Genomic DNA, 19,990 nt, shown 5'->3' on the forward strand with positions numbered 1-19,990 from the left:
GCCCGCACAAATGATCCTCCATTTCTCTCACAACTCATTAGCAGGAGGTTCTGTCTCGGTAGTCACGATTTGGTACGTTTCAGCCTAGTAGATGTGGGAGATAATTTTCAGTCACGTCAAGTCTTATAAAAAAATAACAACACATCCAAGCTAAATAATAATTTAGCCTAAATGTTTTTTTTTTGTATGGATGCGCCTAACTACTAGAATTAACTAAAGTTTCCTTATTCTAATATGTAGTTTTTACTTTTTTAAAATGATATTTCTAGTCGTATTACCCTACCATCCTTTATTTAAAATGAAAGTTGAACAGTTATATGGAATTTTGAGGATTATATCCGTTTCAAAATGCGGTAAAGCTATTTTTTGAATATGTCTCTATAAAAGATAATGATTTTATTCAAACATTTATGAAAAATGATTTTAATTACATTTTTTGCTATAAATTAAGAATACAGTCACTTATTTGTAATTAATTTTTGTCACATAATTATTTTTAAAAAATTTATTTGGATTTTTAAATTTGAACTTGACTTTGGAATTTAGTGATACAATAAGTTTCTTTTTCATTTTTTTTAAAACAGCTTTCGTTCAAAAATTTAAAGTATAATTTTTCTTTTAAACTTTCATATTGCTTGCTGATATTATTTTAATAATATAATAATCATATAATAATATAATAATTATATTTTTTTCTTTAAAACTTTCATCCTTGCTGATATTATTTTAATAATATGATAATTAGATAATAATATAATAATTATACTTTTTTCTTTAAAACTTTCATCCTTGCTGATATTATTTTAATAATATAATAATTATATAATAATATAATAATTATATTTTTTTCTTTAAAACTTTCATCCTTGCTGATATTATTTTAATAATATGATAATTAGATAATAATATAATAATTATACTTTTTTCTTTAAAACTTTCATCCTTGCTGATATTATTTTAATAATATAATAATTATATAATAATATAATAATTATATTTTTTTCTTTAAAACTTTCATCCTTGCTGATATTATTTAAAAAAAATAAAGGCTCAAAATTCATTTTTACAAATAATAATGAACTTTAAAAATTGTTGGTCAAAAAATATTAATTTCTGATCTGGTCGTATTCAACTTTTGCGGCCCTCATGACAATACAAATCGACTCCCACGGCCCTAAAGAGACTTTGAGTTTTACATGCCTGATCTAGAGTAACCGAACACACACACACACGCATATATATATATATATATATATATATATATATATATATATATATATATATATATGTGTGTGTGTGTGTGTGTGTGTGTGTGTGTGTGTGTGTGTTCGGTTATCCCAACGATAAGTCAGCTTATGCAAGTGTGATAAGTTAAACTAACTTGATATCCCTGGGAGTTTAAATTGCATTTTTTTCTGTGCTTATTATTAAAGCTTATAATATAAACTAAACCGAAAGCATAAACTTTGGCTTTTTAGTCTTAACTACTTTGTTTTATATATTAACTAGCAGGACTCGTTAACCGGCGTTGTCCAGTGGAAGCCTGCCTCTCCCCTCGCAAAAAAGTAAACTACAGTTGTTGTTTGTAGCCACTGCCGTCCCTGAACAATTGCGGACACTGGCGGCCATGGCTGAAATGGATTACTCTGGCTGTCACTGGCGATTAGTGCTGGTTTGGGGCGATAATATACTTTGAATTTAAAAAGAAAGTAATTAAGGGAATGCGTAAATCAGTATGAATTAATAAAATTACGAAAAATCGCCCATTAGAATAATAATGGAAAGTAAAAACAGAAGTTTTAAAGGTTAGGGATTCTCACTGTATATGAACTGTTTAGAGTGACTGAAATCAATGCTAGCATTCCTAGCTGTTTCTGTTTGTTGTTCAAGTCTTCCTCTTCTTTCAACTCTTCCACCGATAATATAAAACTAAATTCCAGTTTTATGTCGTCTTTTTTTAACGTGTAAAACAAAACAATTACGACTTTTTTCACTTCACTTCTTTGAGTATTATCATGTTAAGGACGGCGTTTGGAATAGACATCCCAAACTCCCCATGCTATGAACGGAATTTAGAATAGACGCCCCCAACATCCCCATGTAAAGAACGGCTTTCGGAGTAGACGACCCGTTTTGTTTGGAGGGGGGAATAATTCCCTCAAATTTAACTGTGATAATCGTTCAGTATACTCACCTGTAGATGCAAAAAAAAAAAAAAAAACATTGGGTGGCAGTGTCGGTAGGTGAGAAGTAGATTTGTTTATCGCACATTCATACAAACCTGACAACCAGTGAATTACAGTGCATAATAAAGTCTGTATATCTCTATAAGTACTTGTTTCCGTAAAATTTGAATGAAGTTTTCTTAATCAGCATAGTCGAAAACCTCTAAAAGTAGTCATTCTAAAAAAACATTGTGGAGGTGGACCTAATGTACAAATTTATCCCTCACCCATTAAAAACTTAATGTGTGTGCAATGTCGAGAATCCAGTAAATAATATTGCTGAAACATTTATTTATTTATTTATTTTTATTTTTTAAAAATTTTCACCCCAAACAAGGAAAATTGCCACTTTGGTGTAGGGGGCTACTATCAGGGGCAACAACTACTGGGGTACTATGTAGGGATTTGGGCAGCAAGATGTCGGTTCACGTTACACTTGAACCTCTGCATGTCAGTACTGTTGGGGAAGCAGGAAGAAACTATTGGAGTAAAAAGATCTTTTACATCTAGGGATCTCTACAGTGTGGGGGTGGGATTTAGCAGCCTGTCAGGTTTGTCGAGGGTGCTCACGTCGTGGGGGCACAAGTGATTGCAGTTCGTCAGAGCATTCACCACTAAAATACTTGTAGAAAAGGCAGAGGGATGCAACATTTCGTCGATGGGACAGAGGCTGAAGCTTAGATGCCAGTTCAGGGCCTATCAGGTTTGCGACTCTCTTTTGAACCTTGTCAAGGAGCGAGAGACTAGTAGCAGATGCACCAGCTCAGATGTGGCAGCAATACTCCATACATGGGCGAACGGTGGCCTTATAGAGGTACAGGATACTTTTGGGTGTTAGTAGTTTTCTAGCACGGTAGAGAGAGCCCACCTTTCTTGCAGCGGCCCTGGCAATGCCTTCAATGTAATTGTTCCAGCTCATGTTTCCTGTGAACATTAGGCCAAGGAGTTTGAAAGATGTACTCTCAGATAAAGAGTCGTTGGCCATTGCTATAGGTGGTAGAGAGGGTTTCTTGTAATTATTGAATGAAACTAGTTTAGTCTTGGCAGCATTGAACGCGACCAACCACTTTTGTCCCCATTCCACCACAGATTGGAGGTCATCCTCTAGTGTTTCTGCCATTTCTTTAGAAATGTGTTCATTCGTCTTCCTGTCGTGCCTGCCATAGAGTGTAGTGTCATCAGCATATATACCCATCTCAGAGGCAATTTTGTCGGGGAGGTCATTTATGAATATCAGGAACAATAGAGGTCCAAGGATAGAACCCTGGAGCACCCCTGCATTTATATCATATTGTTTAGATGTACGACCATCGAGGACAACCTGGATTTTTCTCTTATCTAAGAAGGATTTAATTATGTTAAGTATTCTACCAGTGATACCGTAATATCTAATTTTCCTGAGGAGACCCTCATGCCATACCCTGTCAAAAGCCTTAGATATATCTAGAGCTACCGCTCTGCCCTCCCCCGCTTTGTTAAATCAGCGACGATCATAATAGATTGCACAGTTTTAAATAAAGTATATTTAAGTAATGTACATATAAGAAAACGTAACTATGTTTTCAAAAAATATAATTAATTACTGGTACAAATGTACATCACCGGGAAATGACTTTTTTCTATGGCATAAAAAGAAATTTAAAAAGCGAGCGAGAGAGAGAGAGAGGGAGAGAGGGAGAGAGGGAGAGAGAGGAAATGCAAACTTACACTGTAAAATGTAAGAAAATGAACACAGCAATTTACTCAGAGGGCAAAAGTAGGTATCCTTGCATGCCATATTTGAATGGTACATTAGCGTTTGTGTAGCATGCATGTTCAGAGCTCAGCTAATCAGATTGAGTGGAAGTAGTCTAGCGAGACTTTATTATTTTTGAATTGAATAAGGGAAAGATTATGTTATGTTTATGAGTTTATGATCCAGTTATGAAGGGTGAAACTCCATATGGGCCGGAATGCAAAATTCCTCCCATTGATGACTGGGGGCAGTGGGAGGACTTGATATTTAAATCCCAGCAGATTATCTTGATGTCGCCTTCCTATCCAAGAAGAAAATTTTAATTCATTTCCACTTCTATTTTTCATTGTCCTCATGGGTAGAGTAAGTTCAGGAAACTTCTGCAATTACAAACCAGCAAAGCATTACTACTATCAAGCAAGGAAGGAGTCTGTATGCAATGCGATGATGTATGGAAATGAGAATTGAGAACATGTATTGCATGAAAATAATATAAGAAAGATGCGGTGGATATATACTGTAAGCCTTAAAGACAGGCTTAGATCTGATGACCTCAGAGGAAGGTTAAATTTGGACAGTATAGGGAGATGTGTGAAGAACAGAATACTTTAATAGTATATTAATGTTGAAAGAACGAATGAGAGTTCTTGAGTTAGTATATAATGAACAGTTGAGGTAATAGGTTCAGTTCACAGGAAACGGCCAAAGAAACAATGGGAGGGGGGAAGTAACATGGATGGAATTGAGAGAGAGAAGGATAAATAAAGGCCTGGACAGAGATAGGTTAATTTGAAAGCCACTTTCAAACAGTCGTCCAACATATGCCAGCATTTAAAACAGACGTTAAACTGATGATAATGACGATGTTATCTTGCTTTAAAGGTGATCATAAGAATTACATATAATTCTTATGCCGCCAAAAAATATCAAAGTTCTCAGGGATTTTATTTGTCTTTTCAAGTATATAGTATGAATCATCCCCCCACCCCAATCTATCCTCTATAGGGAAATAGGAACACGAAATCGACTACTCTCTCCTGTGGCCCAAAACGAAAGAAGAAGATATGATCAGTCTATTAGTCACGTCTCACTACCGACTTCCTGTGATATAGTCCCAATTATAAATGTTCAACTGATAATGGAATACCTAATTTTCACCTGTCTTTGGAAACTTTTTACAATAACTTTACTTATTTACACACCTGAATATAAATAATGTTACAGTGTAGCAGTCTTGCATAAATACATGCATTAATTTGAATTATTGACTTTAATTGGTACCGCAAAAATATACATTATTTTCTTAAATTCAAGAATTATCTTCAGTATTGATATTTGTCTCTATATCTCAGATAAAGAAAGCTCATTATTAATTTATAATTTTAGGACTTCATCTAGGCTCTGGCTGTTTACTCTCCAGTTTTCTTTGAGTGTCTTGTGTGCTATTAAAAAAATGCTTTGCTGAGGTTGCTCCAGTCCTCTTCAAACTATAGAACCAATGCCTTAACGAATCTTGCTTTCCTGACTGCTGGAAAACTGCTTCTGTAGTACCAGTTTACAAGAATTCTGGCGAAAGAACTGACCCATTAAATTATCGCCCCATGAGCCATTTCCCGCTTTTAACCAAAATATTTGAATACATAATTAATCAAGCTCTAGTTCATCGCCTTACAGCTGCTAAACTTCTGACTGACCAACAATATGGATTTAGACAAGCTTGTTCTACAGCAGATATCTTTACTGTAACCTCTGAACGTATATACCATTCACTGGACAAAGCAGGTGAGGGTAGAGCAGTAGCCCTAGATATATCTAAGGCCTTTGACAAGGTTTGGCACGATGGTCTTCTCAGGAAAATCATATCTTATGGTATCACTGGACGAGTACTTAACGTAATTAAATCTTCCTTATATAAGTGAAGAATCCAGGTTGTCCTCGATGGTCATACATCTAAACAATGATATAAATGCAAGTGTACCTCAGGAGTCAATCCTTGGACCTTTATTATTCCTAATATCCATAAATGATCTCCCTGATAAGATTGTTTCTGAGATGGGTATATTTGCTGATGACAACACGCTCTATAACAGACATGAGGGGAGAACAAATTAACACATATCTAAGAAAATGGCAAAAACACCAGAGAAAGACCTCAAATCTGTGGTTAAATGGGGACAAAAATGGATGGCCACATTCAATGCTGCCAAGACTAAGCTTGTTTCCTTCAATAATTACAAGAAACCTTCTCAATCACCAATAGCTATGACTAAAGACACATTACTTGAATGTACTTCTTTCAAACTCCTTGGCCTAACGTTCACAGGGAACATGAGCTGGAACAGATACATTGAGAGCATTCCCAAGGTTGCTGCGAAGAAGGTAGGCTTCTTCTACCATGCTAGAAAGCTACTTACGCCTGAAAGTATCCTGTATCTCTACAAGGCCACTATTCGCCCATGTATGCAGTACTGTTGTCACATTTGGGCTGGTGCATCTGCTACTAGTCTCTCGCTCTTGGACAGGGTTCAGAAGAGAGTCGCTAACCTGATAGGTCCTGAACTGTCATCTAAGCTTCAAGCTCTGTCCCATCGAAGTAATGTTGCATCCCTTTGCCTGTCCTACAAGCGTTTTAATGGCAAATGCTCCAACGATCTACAAGCCCTTGTACCCCCTCGATGTAAATACCCCAACAAACACGATAAGCAGCAAAATCCCATCCCTACACAGTGGAGATCCCTAAATGTAAGAAAGCCTTCTACTTGAATAGTTTCCCCAGTACTGCTAGACTTTGGAACTCCCTTCTGAGGTCCTGCTTTCCCAACTGTACTGATATTCAAAAGTTCAAGTGAAATGTGAACAGATATCTCGCTACTCAACTCTCTACACAGTATCCCTGGAACTTATATCCCCGATAGTAGCCCCCTAAATCAAAGTGGCACTGTGCCTTGTTTAGTGTGAAAATGTAATTAAAAAAAAAACAAATAAACTCGGACTTGTCATGAAATTTTGAAGTCAACCTTTTATTTAATTTATTAAATCGCCATATTACCTTTGGTTGGGATTGAACTCAGAACTTCAAGATAGCCTGCACACTCTAACCAATAATGTTCATGGGGCGAGAGACATATAGGCTAAATAACTAGTATGTTGTTATCCTCTCTTGTCAATCACTATTTAAATCTGACGTATTCTGCACATAAAACTTCAAAATGGCAGCCATTCACAAAGCCTTAAAAACCGAAAGGAAGTAACATTGATACTTGTCTGTATTTTTGTGATGGGGGAATGCTCATTATTATTTCATGATTCCTAATTTTACTAGGTATGTACTGTTTGATTCTACTATCCAATCTAAACGTCGACCTACCCATATAGGCGGCACTGTAACCACATTTGAATTGATAAATCACATTATTATTATGATGGGATGGGAGTAGAACATGTTTTCAAACAGACGCAATTTACAGTTTTGTACAGAACACAGAATGTACATTAGAAGGCGTGCTCTGAAAATTTTCTTGAGGTCTTTTCTTCATAATTGGGATCATTATCATTTATAATTTTCGGACTAGCTTCCAAATCTTTGTTGTTTTTATTGCAACGTTACCATCAATATGCACTCTAGCCTTCTCCAGGTACTGTCATAGAATTTTGAACCCAACCCATCATCACAATCCTGAAGGAATATTGTTCACATTACATTTTCCAGGTCTTGTGGTATTCTTTTTTGTTTAATTGTCTTTTTGCTTTTGACCAGGATTGAGCTCATGGATACACAGAAAAGATGACTTGTTTTCTTGGTCTTTTTATTTGTAACTTATGGTAAACAAAGCAAATATTCAAGATTTCACTTATGCCCATTTCTTTATGAAACCTTTTAAAATGTTCACAGTTATTTTCTCACCTGTTTGCTAAACATCTATATGACCTGGTGCCATCATGGTGGTTTGCAGTTCTTTAAGCCTTGTACTTATTTCCTTTTGAAATTAATTAAATCACTTTTCCATTTATAGAAAATTTAAAAACATATGACCGCAAAGACTATATCTAAAATAGCTATTTTCACTGAATTTAGGTAAAAATGGCATCAGTATTAATCATAGAAATTAATAATTAGGAAAAAAAATGATACAAATGAGAAATATAGATGAAATTTTCACACTAAGTTTATCAAAATTTTGAATATCTATAATATAAATCTTACCTGTCTGTTTAAATATGTGTATGTATGTATGTATGTATGTATGTATGTATGTATATCTGCCTAAAACTTTCGACAGAGGCGACGGATTTTCACGAGATTTATATCGTTTTGAAGCACGACTCTTCGGACGACAAATATTGAAAAATTGGCTAAAAGCATTAATTTCTTCACTCTCAACTGGGCAATTTTCTACAGGGTGTGGTCGCTTTTTCACCGAATTTTCGAAAGTCATCCCCTCTTTTCGATTGGCTAGCCTTAATTTTAACCTTCACCACTTCTGGGTTTGCGATGGACGCAACGGCAAAAAACGTCACGTTTTTTCCACATTCTTTTCTTCCTTCACAGTATGGGCTCGAGCCTGCCTGCCTACCTACTACCACTTTTTTTTTTTTTTTTTTTTTTTTTTTTTTTTTGCTCAACACACACCTCCAAACACCCGGGAACGCTAGTAATACATGAATGAAAAACATTTAGAAATTATTTTTTTTAAATTTAAAGAGAAATTATACATTTAAAAGTAACCCACCCCCCAAAAGATGAGAATCTACTATTTTTAGGTGATTACGTAAGGAGGCAAGTAAATAAGGCCTAGGGCGTTAGTTAAAGTCTGCAGCTTATCTTGAGATCTAGAGTTAAATCCAGAGCAAGGTCAGCGAGATGATTTAACAAATTTACTAAAAGAATGCTGCAAAACCTGTAGAATGAACGCCCAGAGCTTCAGCAGAGGTTTAGACTGAAGATTCTATGATAGTTCCAAAATTCCGTACAAGGCATCTGAAGTAGATCGGAGAACAAGGCAGCTGGTACATTGTGATGATAATAATGAAGATGAGGAAATCAGTGCAAAAATGATAAACAATAATTCAACATTGATTTTAATCCTATCATCAACTTGAAATTTTCATAGAATATTTTCAGCTTCAAAAGATACCCCGCTTCCCTTTTCAATGTTACATAATAAATTATGATTATGCATGTTAATTTGATTCATTTTTAAAGTATTTCACTTGATAAATTAGATAAATGTGCCAAGGGTCGTTGTTCTAGTTCTTATATTCATTATAGATTTTCAAGGTTTAGCATTTCAAGTACTGTTCTTGTGTTAGAAAAAGAAAATTATTCCATTCATTTAAATAATTATACAGAGTGATCCCTCCAGAATTACTACCCACGAAAGCATTAATAAAATCCCCAATTTCATACAAATAAACTTCACTCTATGTCTGACTTGCCTACCAATTGTCGGTCCTGTGTGTCTGACAGTTTTGTTTTATCACCGTGCAATGATATTTAGAGACACTTTGATGATTGTCGTATCAGTATGGAAGTGTGATCACAGCCACCAGCTAATAACCAGAGTTTTATCTGTGCAGTTATCTCAACTATATTGTCTATCAAAACAATCCTCAGATTGTTACTGACCTGAAGATGGTCATCACAGCCCAAATTAGAGCAGTGCAATGGATCAGGCAATTTTTTAAAAAAGGAAAAACAATTAAACACGAAGAATTCATTAAAACGAGAGATTTACCAGTTTCGTTCAGATGAAAGAACACTTCATCTGTCCGTTTGTTTGGTTTTTCATGTAATATATGACGTCATAGCAGGATATATATTATATATGCAGTATGTCATATATGACATCACAATAAATGACATCATATATGGCGACGTTATGTGTGATGACGTCATACATAACAAAAAAGGAGGAGGGGCAACGCCAGATATCTAGTATTATTATTATATATATATATATATATATATATATATATATATATATATATATATGTATATATATATGTGTGTGTGTGTGTGTATGTTTTATATTTAGGTAATATCAGTAAAAAAATATTGGACAGAATTATACCCACCTTTTTTTTTTTACATAGGCATCACCACTTATCAAGGCCAAGAGGCCACTCGAGGATAATGGTTAAAGAGTGTACAGTAGAAATTGGACAATATAGTAATCGTTAGTAAATGGAAATTCGGTAAATTTGTTGACAAGTGGAACGGCTAATCAAGAACTTGTTTACGTTAGACTTGAAGACAACCATACTGTAGTCAGCTGGAAAGCAGGAAAACGGAAGACAATTCCACAGGCGTGCAGTTCTAAGAAAGAAGCTTTGTTCATGGAATCTACGTTTAGGTTTTGGCAAAGATAAAGTGTGGGGGGAATTATTAATAGTGTTTTCAGCTAAACGAGTATTTCTTGTGAAAGTTTGGCGAGGAGGGGACCATAGACTGAAGCTCAGTCGAACACTTTCCATGAAAATAACGATAAAGCAGAGACAAACTCGCAACATCTCTTCTGTGAGATAGAGGTTGCAGGGAAGAGAAAAGGACATCTCCTACGAGGCTACGAAGTCTATTTTGAACTATATCAAGGCAGGACAAGTCCTTTCTAGCAGCTCCTACCCAGATGTGGACACAGTATTCTATCCTTGGACGTACCTGGCTCTTATATAGATAGAGAATTTCATCAGTAGTGAGATATCTACTGGATTGATAGAAGGATCCCACCGTTTTTCCAGCGGCCTTGACAACAGATTTGATGTACGTGTTCCATTTAAGATCAGGAGTAAAGGTCAAGCCCAGAAGCTTGTCAAAACTTGAGGCCTCATCAAGACGAGAGCCATTCATTTCAATTGATGCCAGATGTGGATCAGAACGTTGATGATGTAAAGAGAGAAGCTTGGTTTTAGATGCATTAAAAGTAACCAGCCACTCCTTTCCCTATTGTACCACATGCTCAAGATCAGAGGAGAGAGAATCGGAGAGAACTTACCTTAAAATTTAAAATACAACATCACCTTTGGATTTCTTCTGGAGAGGTGATAGATTAGTTCCAGAAAATTCCTAAATGCCAAAACAGTCAATTCATTATGTTTGATATTGATTCATATTATCCTTCAATAACTCCTGAACTTTTTGGGAAAATACTTAAATTAGCAGAAAATGAGACAGATGTAACTAGGTTAGAAATAGAGACTATAAAATTAACAAGGAAAACCTTAATTAGATATAATAATGAATTCTAGAAAAGGAAGGATAGAGAAACTTATTTTGATATTACAATGGGATTTCTGGACTGCGTAGGTAACTGACCTGATAGGTCTGTACATACTAAAGCAGATGTATAAAAACATACCTGGCTTAAATGGAGGGCTATATAGAGATGATGCATTATTTTTAGTTAATTCAAGCGATTGAATTATTGAAAAATCTAGAAAGAAAATTAAACTATTTTTAATAAACTTAATTTAGAAATAACATTGGACTGCAATTGTAAGCGACAGCACTTATGAACAGTATCACAAACTGAACCAAACATTATTCTATATAGATTACAAATCTCATCATCCTAAGCTATTATCTCCAGTATATCCAAAAGAATATTCAGGTTATCACGAAATGAGAATATATTCGATAAGAATAATGATTGTTATAATGAAGCTTTAATTAGATCAGAATATCAAATAAAAATCAAATACATAAAGAAGGTGGATAATAAAAATAGCAGAACAGACTACACAATATCATATAACATGGCAAGGAAAGAAAGAAGAAATGTAAAGAATAAAAATAAGTATAAAAACAAGAAGAAGAAAAGGAAGAATAAAAAGAATGAAATTAAAAATAATGAGGAAGCATATAATAGTCACAATAATATTGAGAATAAGGAAAATAAATGCAAAAAACAAGTCCGGTTTAATCCTCCTTTCAGCAAACGTATACAAAATAATATCCCAAAAGAATTTTTAAAAATAATTGATAAGAACTTCTCTCCAGAAAATAGATTAAGTAAAATAATTAATAAGAACACAGTTAAGCTTTCATTCTCAATCAACCTACTTAATACTATAATAGGTTCTAATAATGGTAAAATAAATAAAATAGTGAATAATAAAAGGATTGAATCAGGTGAACTAAATTGGTGGAGAAAATGTAACTATACCTACCGAATGTCCATTGGAGGCCAATTGCTTAATTTCTGAAATTGTATACAAATGTGAAGTTTAGGTGGATAATTGTAAAAAGATATATCTAGGGAGAACTGAATGTTTTTTTAAGGAAATATACTGAAATCATATTGCATCTTTTAAAATTGGATTGGATAATGAACCAAGTAGGGATGATGATAGAAATAAGGATAGAACAAAAATAATTATTAAAAATAAGCAGAGAAACACACCTGCATTAGGTGATTGGTTTAGAGAACTACGTAAGAATAAGAAGATTTTGAATTAAAATGGTCAATAGTAGATAAAGCTAGAAAGTATAAACCGAGGAACTCAAAAAGATGTAATCTATGTTTTCTTGAAGCATACCACATAGTGAATTCTAAAGAGGAAATCTAAACAAAAAGTTAGATGCTATACAAAGCTGTCTTCATAGAAATAAATTCCTGTTATCACACCTAAAACCTGATTGAAATAAATTTAAAAAAGGAAAAATTTACAGATTATGTAGAGGGTGAAATGTAAGTATGGAAAGAGAATGTTTAAATTTAATACTAGAATTTTAAAATGGTGCAATAAATAAATTATTAGATCATCAACTTAACATATAATAAATAAAATAATTATAACCTAAATAAGAGAAATAGAAGTAATTTTAATTTTAATAATAGTTATGGGTAATAAATAATGGGTAATAAAATAACACCCGAGTAATTTCAATAACACAAGAATAAAAAAAAATCTCACATTAAGTAACTGCAAGATATTAGAATGGGTTAAAATAAATTTAATCAAAACATAAAGTTGAAGAAAACTAAGAGAGAAATTGAACTGAGATTGTTATAATAACAATAAAATTAGAATTATAAGTTTAAAATTAAAAAAAAAGGTGACTAATAAATACTAAAGTCAAAATATTAAAATATTACTGCACGGAATTTCGATAAATTATTGAATTGTTAAAAATTGACTAAATAGAGTTATTTCCCTTAGAACGTAAATATATTACGGATGATAAAGAACAAGAAAGATAAACAATTGAAATAAAATACTTAGATAATGATAAGAATTGAAAGAATAAATCTCAAATTTAAATTATTGGCATAAACAGTATGGGGTGAGGATAAGTTTTAATCAATACTGTTTAAATTAACCATTTAATGACAGTTTCTTTCTTAAGAAATAACATGTTAAGCAAAATTAATTATTACATCGTAGCATGTAAAAAAAGTTTATATGAAACTACTGAGTGATGAAGAAATAGTGAAAATCTAAGCAGAAACAAGAATTTGAAATGGTAGATTAGTATTTTGGAAATAAATCAATTAAATAAATGAATTGGGGGAAAAAAAAACAATTATTAAAATAAAAAAAAACACGCACAAAAGATTAAACTAATATTAAAATAGGTAATTGGTTGAAATATCATTAAAAAGTAGAATATACAAAAATGGGGCGATTACTAAATACGAAGGCTACCGAAAAATTAAAACAAAAAGAAAATATGAGAGTGATGTGGAGGTAGGTCCAATTGCTCGATCTCTTAAAATAGAGATTGTGAATGTATTCATATATGTATAACTAGTGTATTTTGCCACTCGAAGAGTAGCTATGTTGGAATATTTTTGAATGATATAATATTTAAAATTGTCCAAATAGTTATGAAACAATTGTAACGTATAAGAAAATACAAATATGATGTTCTCATTTTATATTTTGTTGTCTTGATTTTTGCTGAGATATTATATGCATGTTCGATTATGAAAACTGATAATCATGACGCTTAAATAATTGAGTCAATTAATTTTGATTTTAATTTTATTGGTTTGTGAACATTACCGGAATTTTAATATATTAAAATTTTATTAAAAAATATCAATTATATATATATATATATATATATATATATATATATATATATATATATATATATATATATAAAGCCGTATACCTGTCTGTTTGTTTGTTCAAAGTGTACATCATATATAATGTTATAGCAGATTGCATCATATATGATGACATAGTAAACAGGAGAAGGGGGCAAAAATGAATGTTATGATTCCCGGGCAACGCTGGGTAGATTATCTAGTATATATATATATATATATATATATATATATATATATATATATATATATATATATATATATATATATATATCACCGTTTATGATGAGAATTGTTTGTTTAAAAATAATATAAATAATGATAATACATCTAAAAAATCAGACAAAAAGGATCTATTTTGGGCTTTATCATGTTGACAGACTGGTTCTCATCATATCACCAAAGCAACATTGAGCCTGGTTAGTACTTAGATGTGTCACGATTTAAGAATATCAAGTGCTGTAAGCAAACACTACACTCAAGTGTTTATTCAGGCTATCTGTTCTACTTGCAGCTTTGAACCTATGAATCTTTAAGTCTAGAAACGAACTCTAACGTCACATGATCTTGTTCAACCAATCAGAACCTTTAAGACATCTTGAATCTCATTTATCATCTATATTATCTATTTAGAATATACTTTTTCTTTTCTTATTTTTAGATTTTTATTTTTCGTTTGTTGATGTTTTATTCTAAATGTTACCAAGTTAAATGAGAAAAAGGCTTACAATTTTGAAAGACTATGTATCTAAAAACTAGACAAAGGTGATATATTTAAGGCTTAATCACGTTGATAGAATAGATTCTTATCTTACCACCAAAGTTAAGCAATGTTGAACCTGGTTACTAATTGGAATGGTGACCATTTATGAATGCCAACACTATATCCAGGTGTATAGGTGCATAAATAAATGATTTGGGGTGCAATCGCTGATAGACTTGTGTCTTATAACTGGGTTTATTCAGGGCATCTGCTCAACTTGCCACTGTAAAAGCGGAGTTAAGCATCGCACTTTTGACTCTTTATCACAAATCAAGTCAGTACCGAAAAAGGAATATGCTAGAATTATTAACAATTTTGCATGTCATATCCAGGTGTAATTATCATTGAACGGCGATAAAACAAACAAACAAACAAACAAAAAACAAAACAAAAAAAAAACTGAAACTTGGTGAACAATTCAGTTAAGTTTATTTGTACCACATATGGTTGGATTGCGAAAAAGGAATTGTGAATTTTATTAAGGGTTCCGTGGGTGTCATTTTCTTTGAGAGGGGTGGGGTGGGGTCACCCTGTATTTTATTCTATTTTTATTTTTCACACAGATACATTTGGGGATTTCAGGGTATTTTAGGTGCGATCCAATTCGTTGGTCTCCTGTTCCTACCCGAATCACCGCGTTGGCTGATGCAAAGATCACGCCGGAAAGAAGCCAGAAAAGCTATCATCAGAATGCGTAATGGTGTGAACGTCGAGGAAGAAATTGCAGAGATCAGAGAGAGCTTTCAAGAGGTTCATCACTCCAAGGAAAAATCTGGTAATGATAATATAAATGATGATGATGTTTATGATGATGTTTATGATGGTGGTGGTGGTGGTGGTGGTGGTGGTGGTTGTAGTAGTGCTTACCATTATGATGCTTTACAACACTTATGATGGGTTCTACTGATAATTGGTGCTCAGAAATGATTTGAAGTAAACCCAGGTTGTAGGGATGAAGAATTGTTAATTGTGTGAGGAAAGGTTTGCTGCATAGATATCCATCTTCTAGCCTTGTTGGTTATAAATAAAGACGAGTCACCATTGTAGCAGTTGCACAATAGATCTATTTTATTTGTAAGTACATACAATATCTTGTGTTATGTCGAGTTGTGGTTCGGCTTAGTACATGTGCAGTGAAACCTAGACTTATGTAATTGCGTAGGTGAGAGAACGCTTCTTTGCAAACTCAACTTCAAAATTGTGACTCAAAAATGATTCAGTTCATTCATGCTTTTTAAAAAAATTTTTTTATAAGAACAAACTTCTTCATCTATAATTTAAACCAATTTTATTCATACAATTTCATCAGCAACAACAAACATGGCCGGGAAAGAGTTACGCAGACAAGAGTACAAAAATATGTTCAGTCAGTAGACATTGGGTTTTATCTCACCTGGCTTGCAGAATTTGGTGTCAAATCATATAATCCTTAACATTTTTAATAATTGCATAGGTTAATTGTGTAGAAAAGTCCTGTTTGTAGAGAAATGAAGTAGAATTATGAATTGTATGAGGACAGTGCTGTTTGCATAGATATTTATCTTCTAGCCTTGCTAGATATAAAGAAAATAAAATCACTATTGCAGCAGTTGCACAATAGATCTATTTTATTTGGATGTAGATGCAATATCTTGTGTTATGTTGAGTTGTGATTCGGCTTGGTACACGTATAGCAAAACTTAGACTTATGTAATTGCGTAGACGAGAAAACATTTCTGTGCAAACTCAACTTTAAAATTGGAACTCAAAGAGTTTGGTGCCAAAGGTGATCCAGTTTTCGGTTAGCTGTTGTGACAATAAGACATAATTACCTGTTTTTGTACTTACGAGATGGAACTATCAAATACCACATTCTGTTTTAAGCAATAGCCAGCCTGTTGGACAACCCTCTTTATATTCCAATGATCCCTTTAAATAAAGACGGTTTATAGTTTAGTGGCGATGTATAATGTACAATTTCTACTGTACACTCTTTAACCCTTATCCTCGAGTGGCCTCTTGGCCTTGATGAACCGTCCCCTTAAATAATCCAATTTACCTACTACTTTCCACTACTAACGATTACTAAGAAAATTTCCCATTGACTACTGTACACTCAATAACCCTTATCCTCGAGTGGCCTCCGGGCCTTGATAAGTGGTGACCCCTCTGTAAAAAAAAAAAAAATGTTGACATTGTCCTTGGAAGCTGGTGACCCATTTTCCTATTTAGTATTCACATCTGGTGAGATTTGTTGAAACCCTGTTAACTTTACTGAACGCTTTCGTCAACACAAAAGACATGATCAAGAAATAGTTCCCATACGATCGTGTCTTTTGCGGTACTCTCTCTGGGCCAGTCCACTACACCCTGCTGCAAGGTGCGCAATTGACTCTGGGGTCTTACCACACATCCAGCATTCTGCAGCAATTTCCTCTCCTAGAACAATCGTGTTCCTAATGCCTGCTCTTGAACAATCGTGTTCCTAATGCCTGCTCTTGTGCTGCACAAACAAAAGCTTCAGTACTCTTAGCCAGATACCCAGCTCTAAGCCATTGCCATGATCTTTCATCAGCCACTTCTGCTATATCCTGGAAGAACCTTCCATGCATTTTCTTCCTAGCCAGTTCCTCTGCCCTTTCTCTATCCATACGTTTCACATAATCAGCCTTGGTCTCACATACCTCCACGTCATTGGCCACAACCTTAAGCATCCACCCCCCACTTCTAACCACATGCTCCTTCAACGACATCTCCTCGGTTCTAACACAATCTTTTACATTTTTCAATCCTCTCCCACCATCTTTCCTCTTTTGATACAGCCTTGCTACGCTACTTCGAATGTGAAATATACCAAATATTGCTAAAATTTTTCTTGTTTTGATATCCATGACATGCAAGTCCTTGTCAGACTATTCTAAAATTCCCGCACTGTATCTCAAAACACTGACTGCCCATGCATTTACTGCTTTCATTAGATTTCCTCCATACAGTTTCGACTTTGCAATTAATTTCACTCTTCTAAGATACTCCTTCCTGACTTTTTCTTTCATTTCTCTGTTCATGATGCCTACACCCTCCAGCACTCCTAAATACTTATATCCTCTATCTTCTATTTCTTTCATGATTTCTCCATTTGGCAGCACTATTCCATTCGAATGAACCTTTACTCCTCTTTTCATCACCAGCACCGCACATTTACTAATCCCAAAATCCATCCCAATGTCTTCTGAGTATGTCCCCACAAGTTCTACCAGTCTCTCTATTTCCTTTTCATTTCTACCGAATATTTTCAAATCATCCATAAACAGTAGATGGTTGAGGCGTCTGTCACCATATCCAAAGTTATACCCCAGTTTTTCTCTCTTCAAGAGGATACTCAGTGGTATCATTATCATTACAAAAAGAAGTGGTGATAACGAATCTCCTTGAAATATCCCACATTTAATGCCAACCTGCCCCATCTCCTCTCTGTTTGCTGTCAGCACCGTTTTCCATTGAGCCATACTTGTCTCCAAAAGCCCTACCACATTCTCAGCAACCTTCATCATCAATAGTATTTCACGTATCCATGAATGAGGAACCATGTCATAAGCCTTTCTGTAATCGATCCATGCTACGCTCAGATTTCTTCTTCTTCTTCTTCTTCTTCTTCTTCTTCTTCTTCTTCTTCGCATCCTGCATTATTGCTTTATCAATTAGTAGTTGTTCTTCAGTACCTCTCGAGCCTTTCCGGCACCCCTTTTATTCATCATTACTCTCTAGATGTTCATAAATTTTCTCCGCAAATATTCCAGTCAACAGTTTCCACATCAATGGCAGACATGTAATTGGTCTATAATTATTGACATCTGTTCCTTTTGCAGGATATTTCCTAATCAGTGTTGTTCTTCCCTTCACAAGCCAATCAGGGACATCTCCCAACTCTACAACCCTTTACATAGCAGCAGCTATAGGTGGATAAAGGCATGGGAACTGTTTAAACCAGAAGCCCATCACTCCATCTGAACCAGGTGCCTTCCAGTTTGCCATCCTTCGTATGCCAGCTTTAACGTCATCGATGGTTATTTCAACATTCTTTATCTGCTGCATTTCTGATAGCCTTTCTCTGATCTCTCCCAACCAGCTAGCCTTCTTATTATATCGCACTTTGACGGACCAAATCCCACTTCCTTGTTTACTACTTCCTTGTTTACTACCATTTAATTCTTTATACAGCTGAGACTGATTATTCTGCCGAAATGCAACACTTTTTCCAACAAAGTTCCTAATTTTTATACCACCAGTGTGGACCTTCTCTTTCAACATTGTTAGAACGTTCATCGTTCCCTTTTCCAGCAATCTATACCTCCTTTCAAGCTCGTCCTTAGCTTTCTCTCCTAGTTTAACTCCTTTTCTTATTTCTTCGATTCTAACAATGTCTTTCCGCCACCGTTTAATACTTTCTTCAAGCCGCCTCTGCCAGTGTGGCCTTCTATCCTTCATTTTTCCCTTTTTCTTCTGTAATAAGCCAAGACGATTCGCAATAACGTATGACGCTGCATATAGAAGCCTGTTAAGTTCCGTAATCGATATGTTCTTTCTTATGATGTTGTGAATTACTCCTTGAATTATTTTTACCTCGTTTTTCACCTTCCGCCTATCACTACTCTTCATACTTGGAATCTCTATAATATCGTCTCTAAGAAGAACCTCTCTTAACTTCTGAAGTACTTCTTTTTCTACAGAAGTCAAAGTTCGAACTTCATCACCACTTCTCCATACATCTGCTCCTTTCACTGGCTCCATTGTCTCAGAGTCAATGATCTCATTTGCCTTATATCCTTCAAACTCTTTCTCATTACTTCCCCTAACCATAGGATTCCATACCTCCTCAGTTGTACGCCTCCCATCATCGTTTACATTTCCCTTCTGCACTTCCACTCTCTCAGTTCTTTCATCAGGGCTAGTTTCATCAATTTTACTTTCGTTATTCATTTCATTCCTAACCATCCATTCAATCTCTTCTCTTGCAATCACTGAAAGTAGGTTGTTATTTTTAATTTGTTTTAACTGGGATACCAAACTCGCGACACTCCTAGTTCCCCCTCTTCTCGGTTCCCATTCTTCCTTCATTTTTCGGATATATCCACCAGATTTGGTACTTCCACTTCTTACAATGCATTCCCACAGTACTATTCTTTCCTCATCCGTCCATGTTTTTTTTTACATTTCCTATTCCAACTCCCTTCGTGTC

At 34.4% G+C, this 19,990-nt stretch overlaps 1 protein-coding gene across 1 annotated transcript in view; it reads left to right on the top strand.

Moving 5' to 3' along the window:
• The window catches only part of LOC145243434 (proton myo-inositol cotransporter-like), a 77,446-nt gene that overhangs the window by 16,333 nt on the left and 41,123 nt on the right, over window positions 1-19,990 (top strand). Inside the window, exon 3 of the mRNA XM_080106323.1 lies at window positions 15,339-15,550. Coding sequence (XP_079962449.1) covers window positions 15,339-15,550 — 212 coding nt within the window. The remainder of the gene's footprint in view (window positions 1-15,338; window positions 15,551-19,990) is intronic.

Source organism: Euprymna scolopes, chromosome 22 (assembly GCF_053919585.1).
Source record: "Euprymna scolopes isolate OS-2025 chromosome 22, ASM5391958v1, whole genome shotgun sequence".
Taxonomy (NCBI): Eukaryota; Metazoa; Mollusca; class Cephalopoda; order Sepiida; family Sepiolidae; genus Euprymna; species Euprymna scolopes.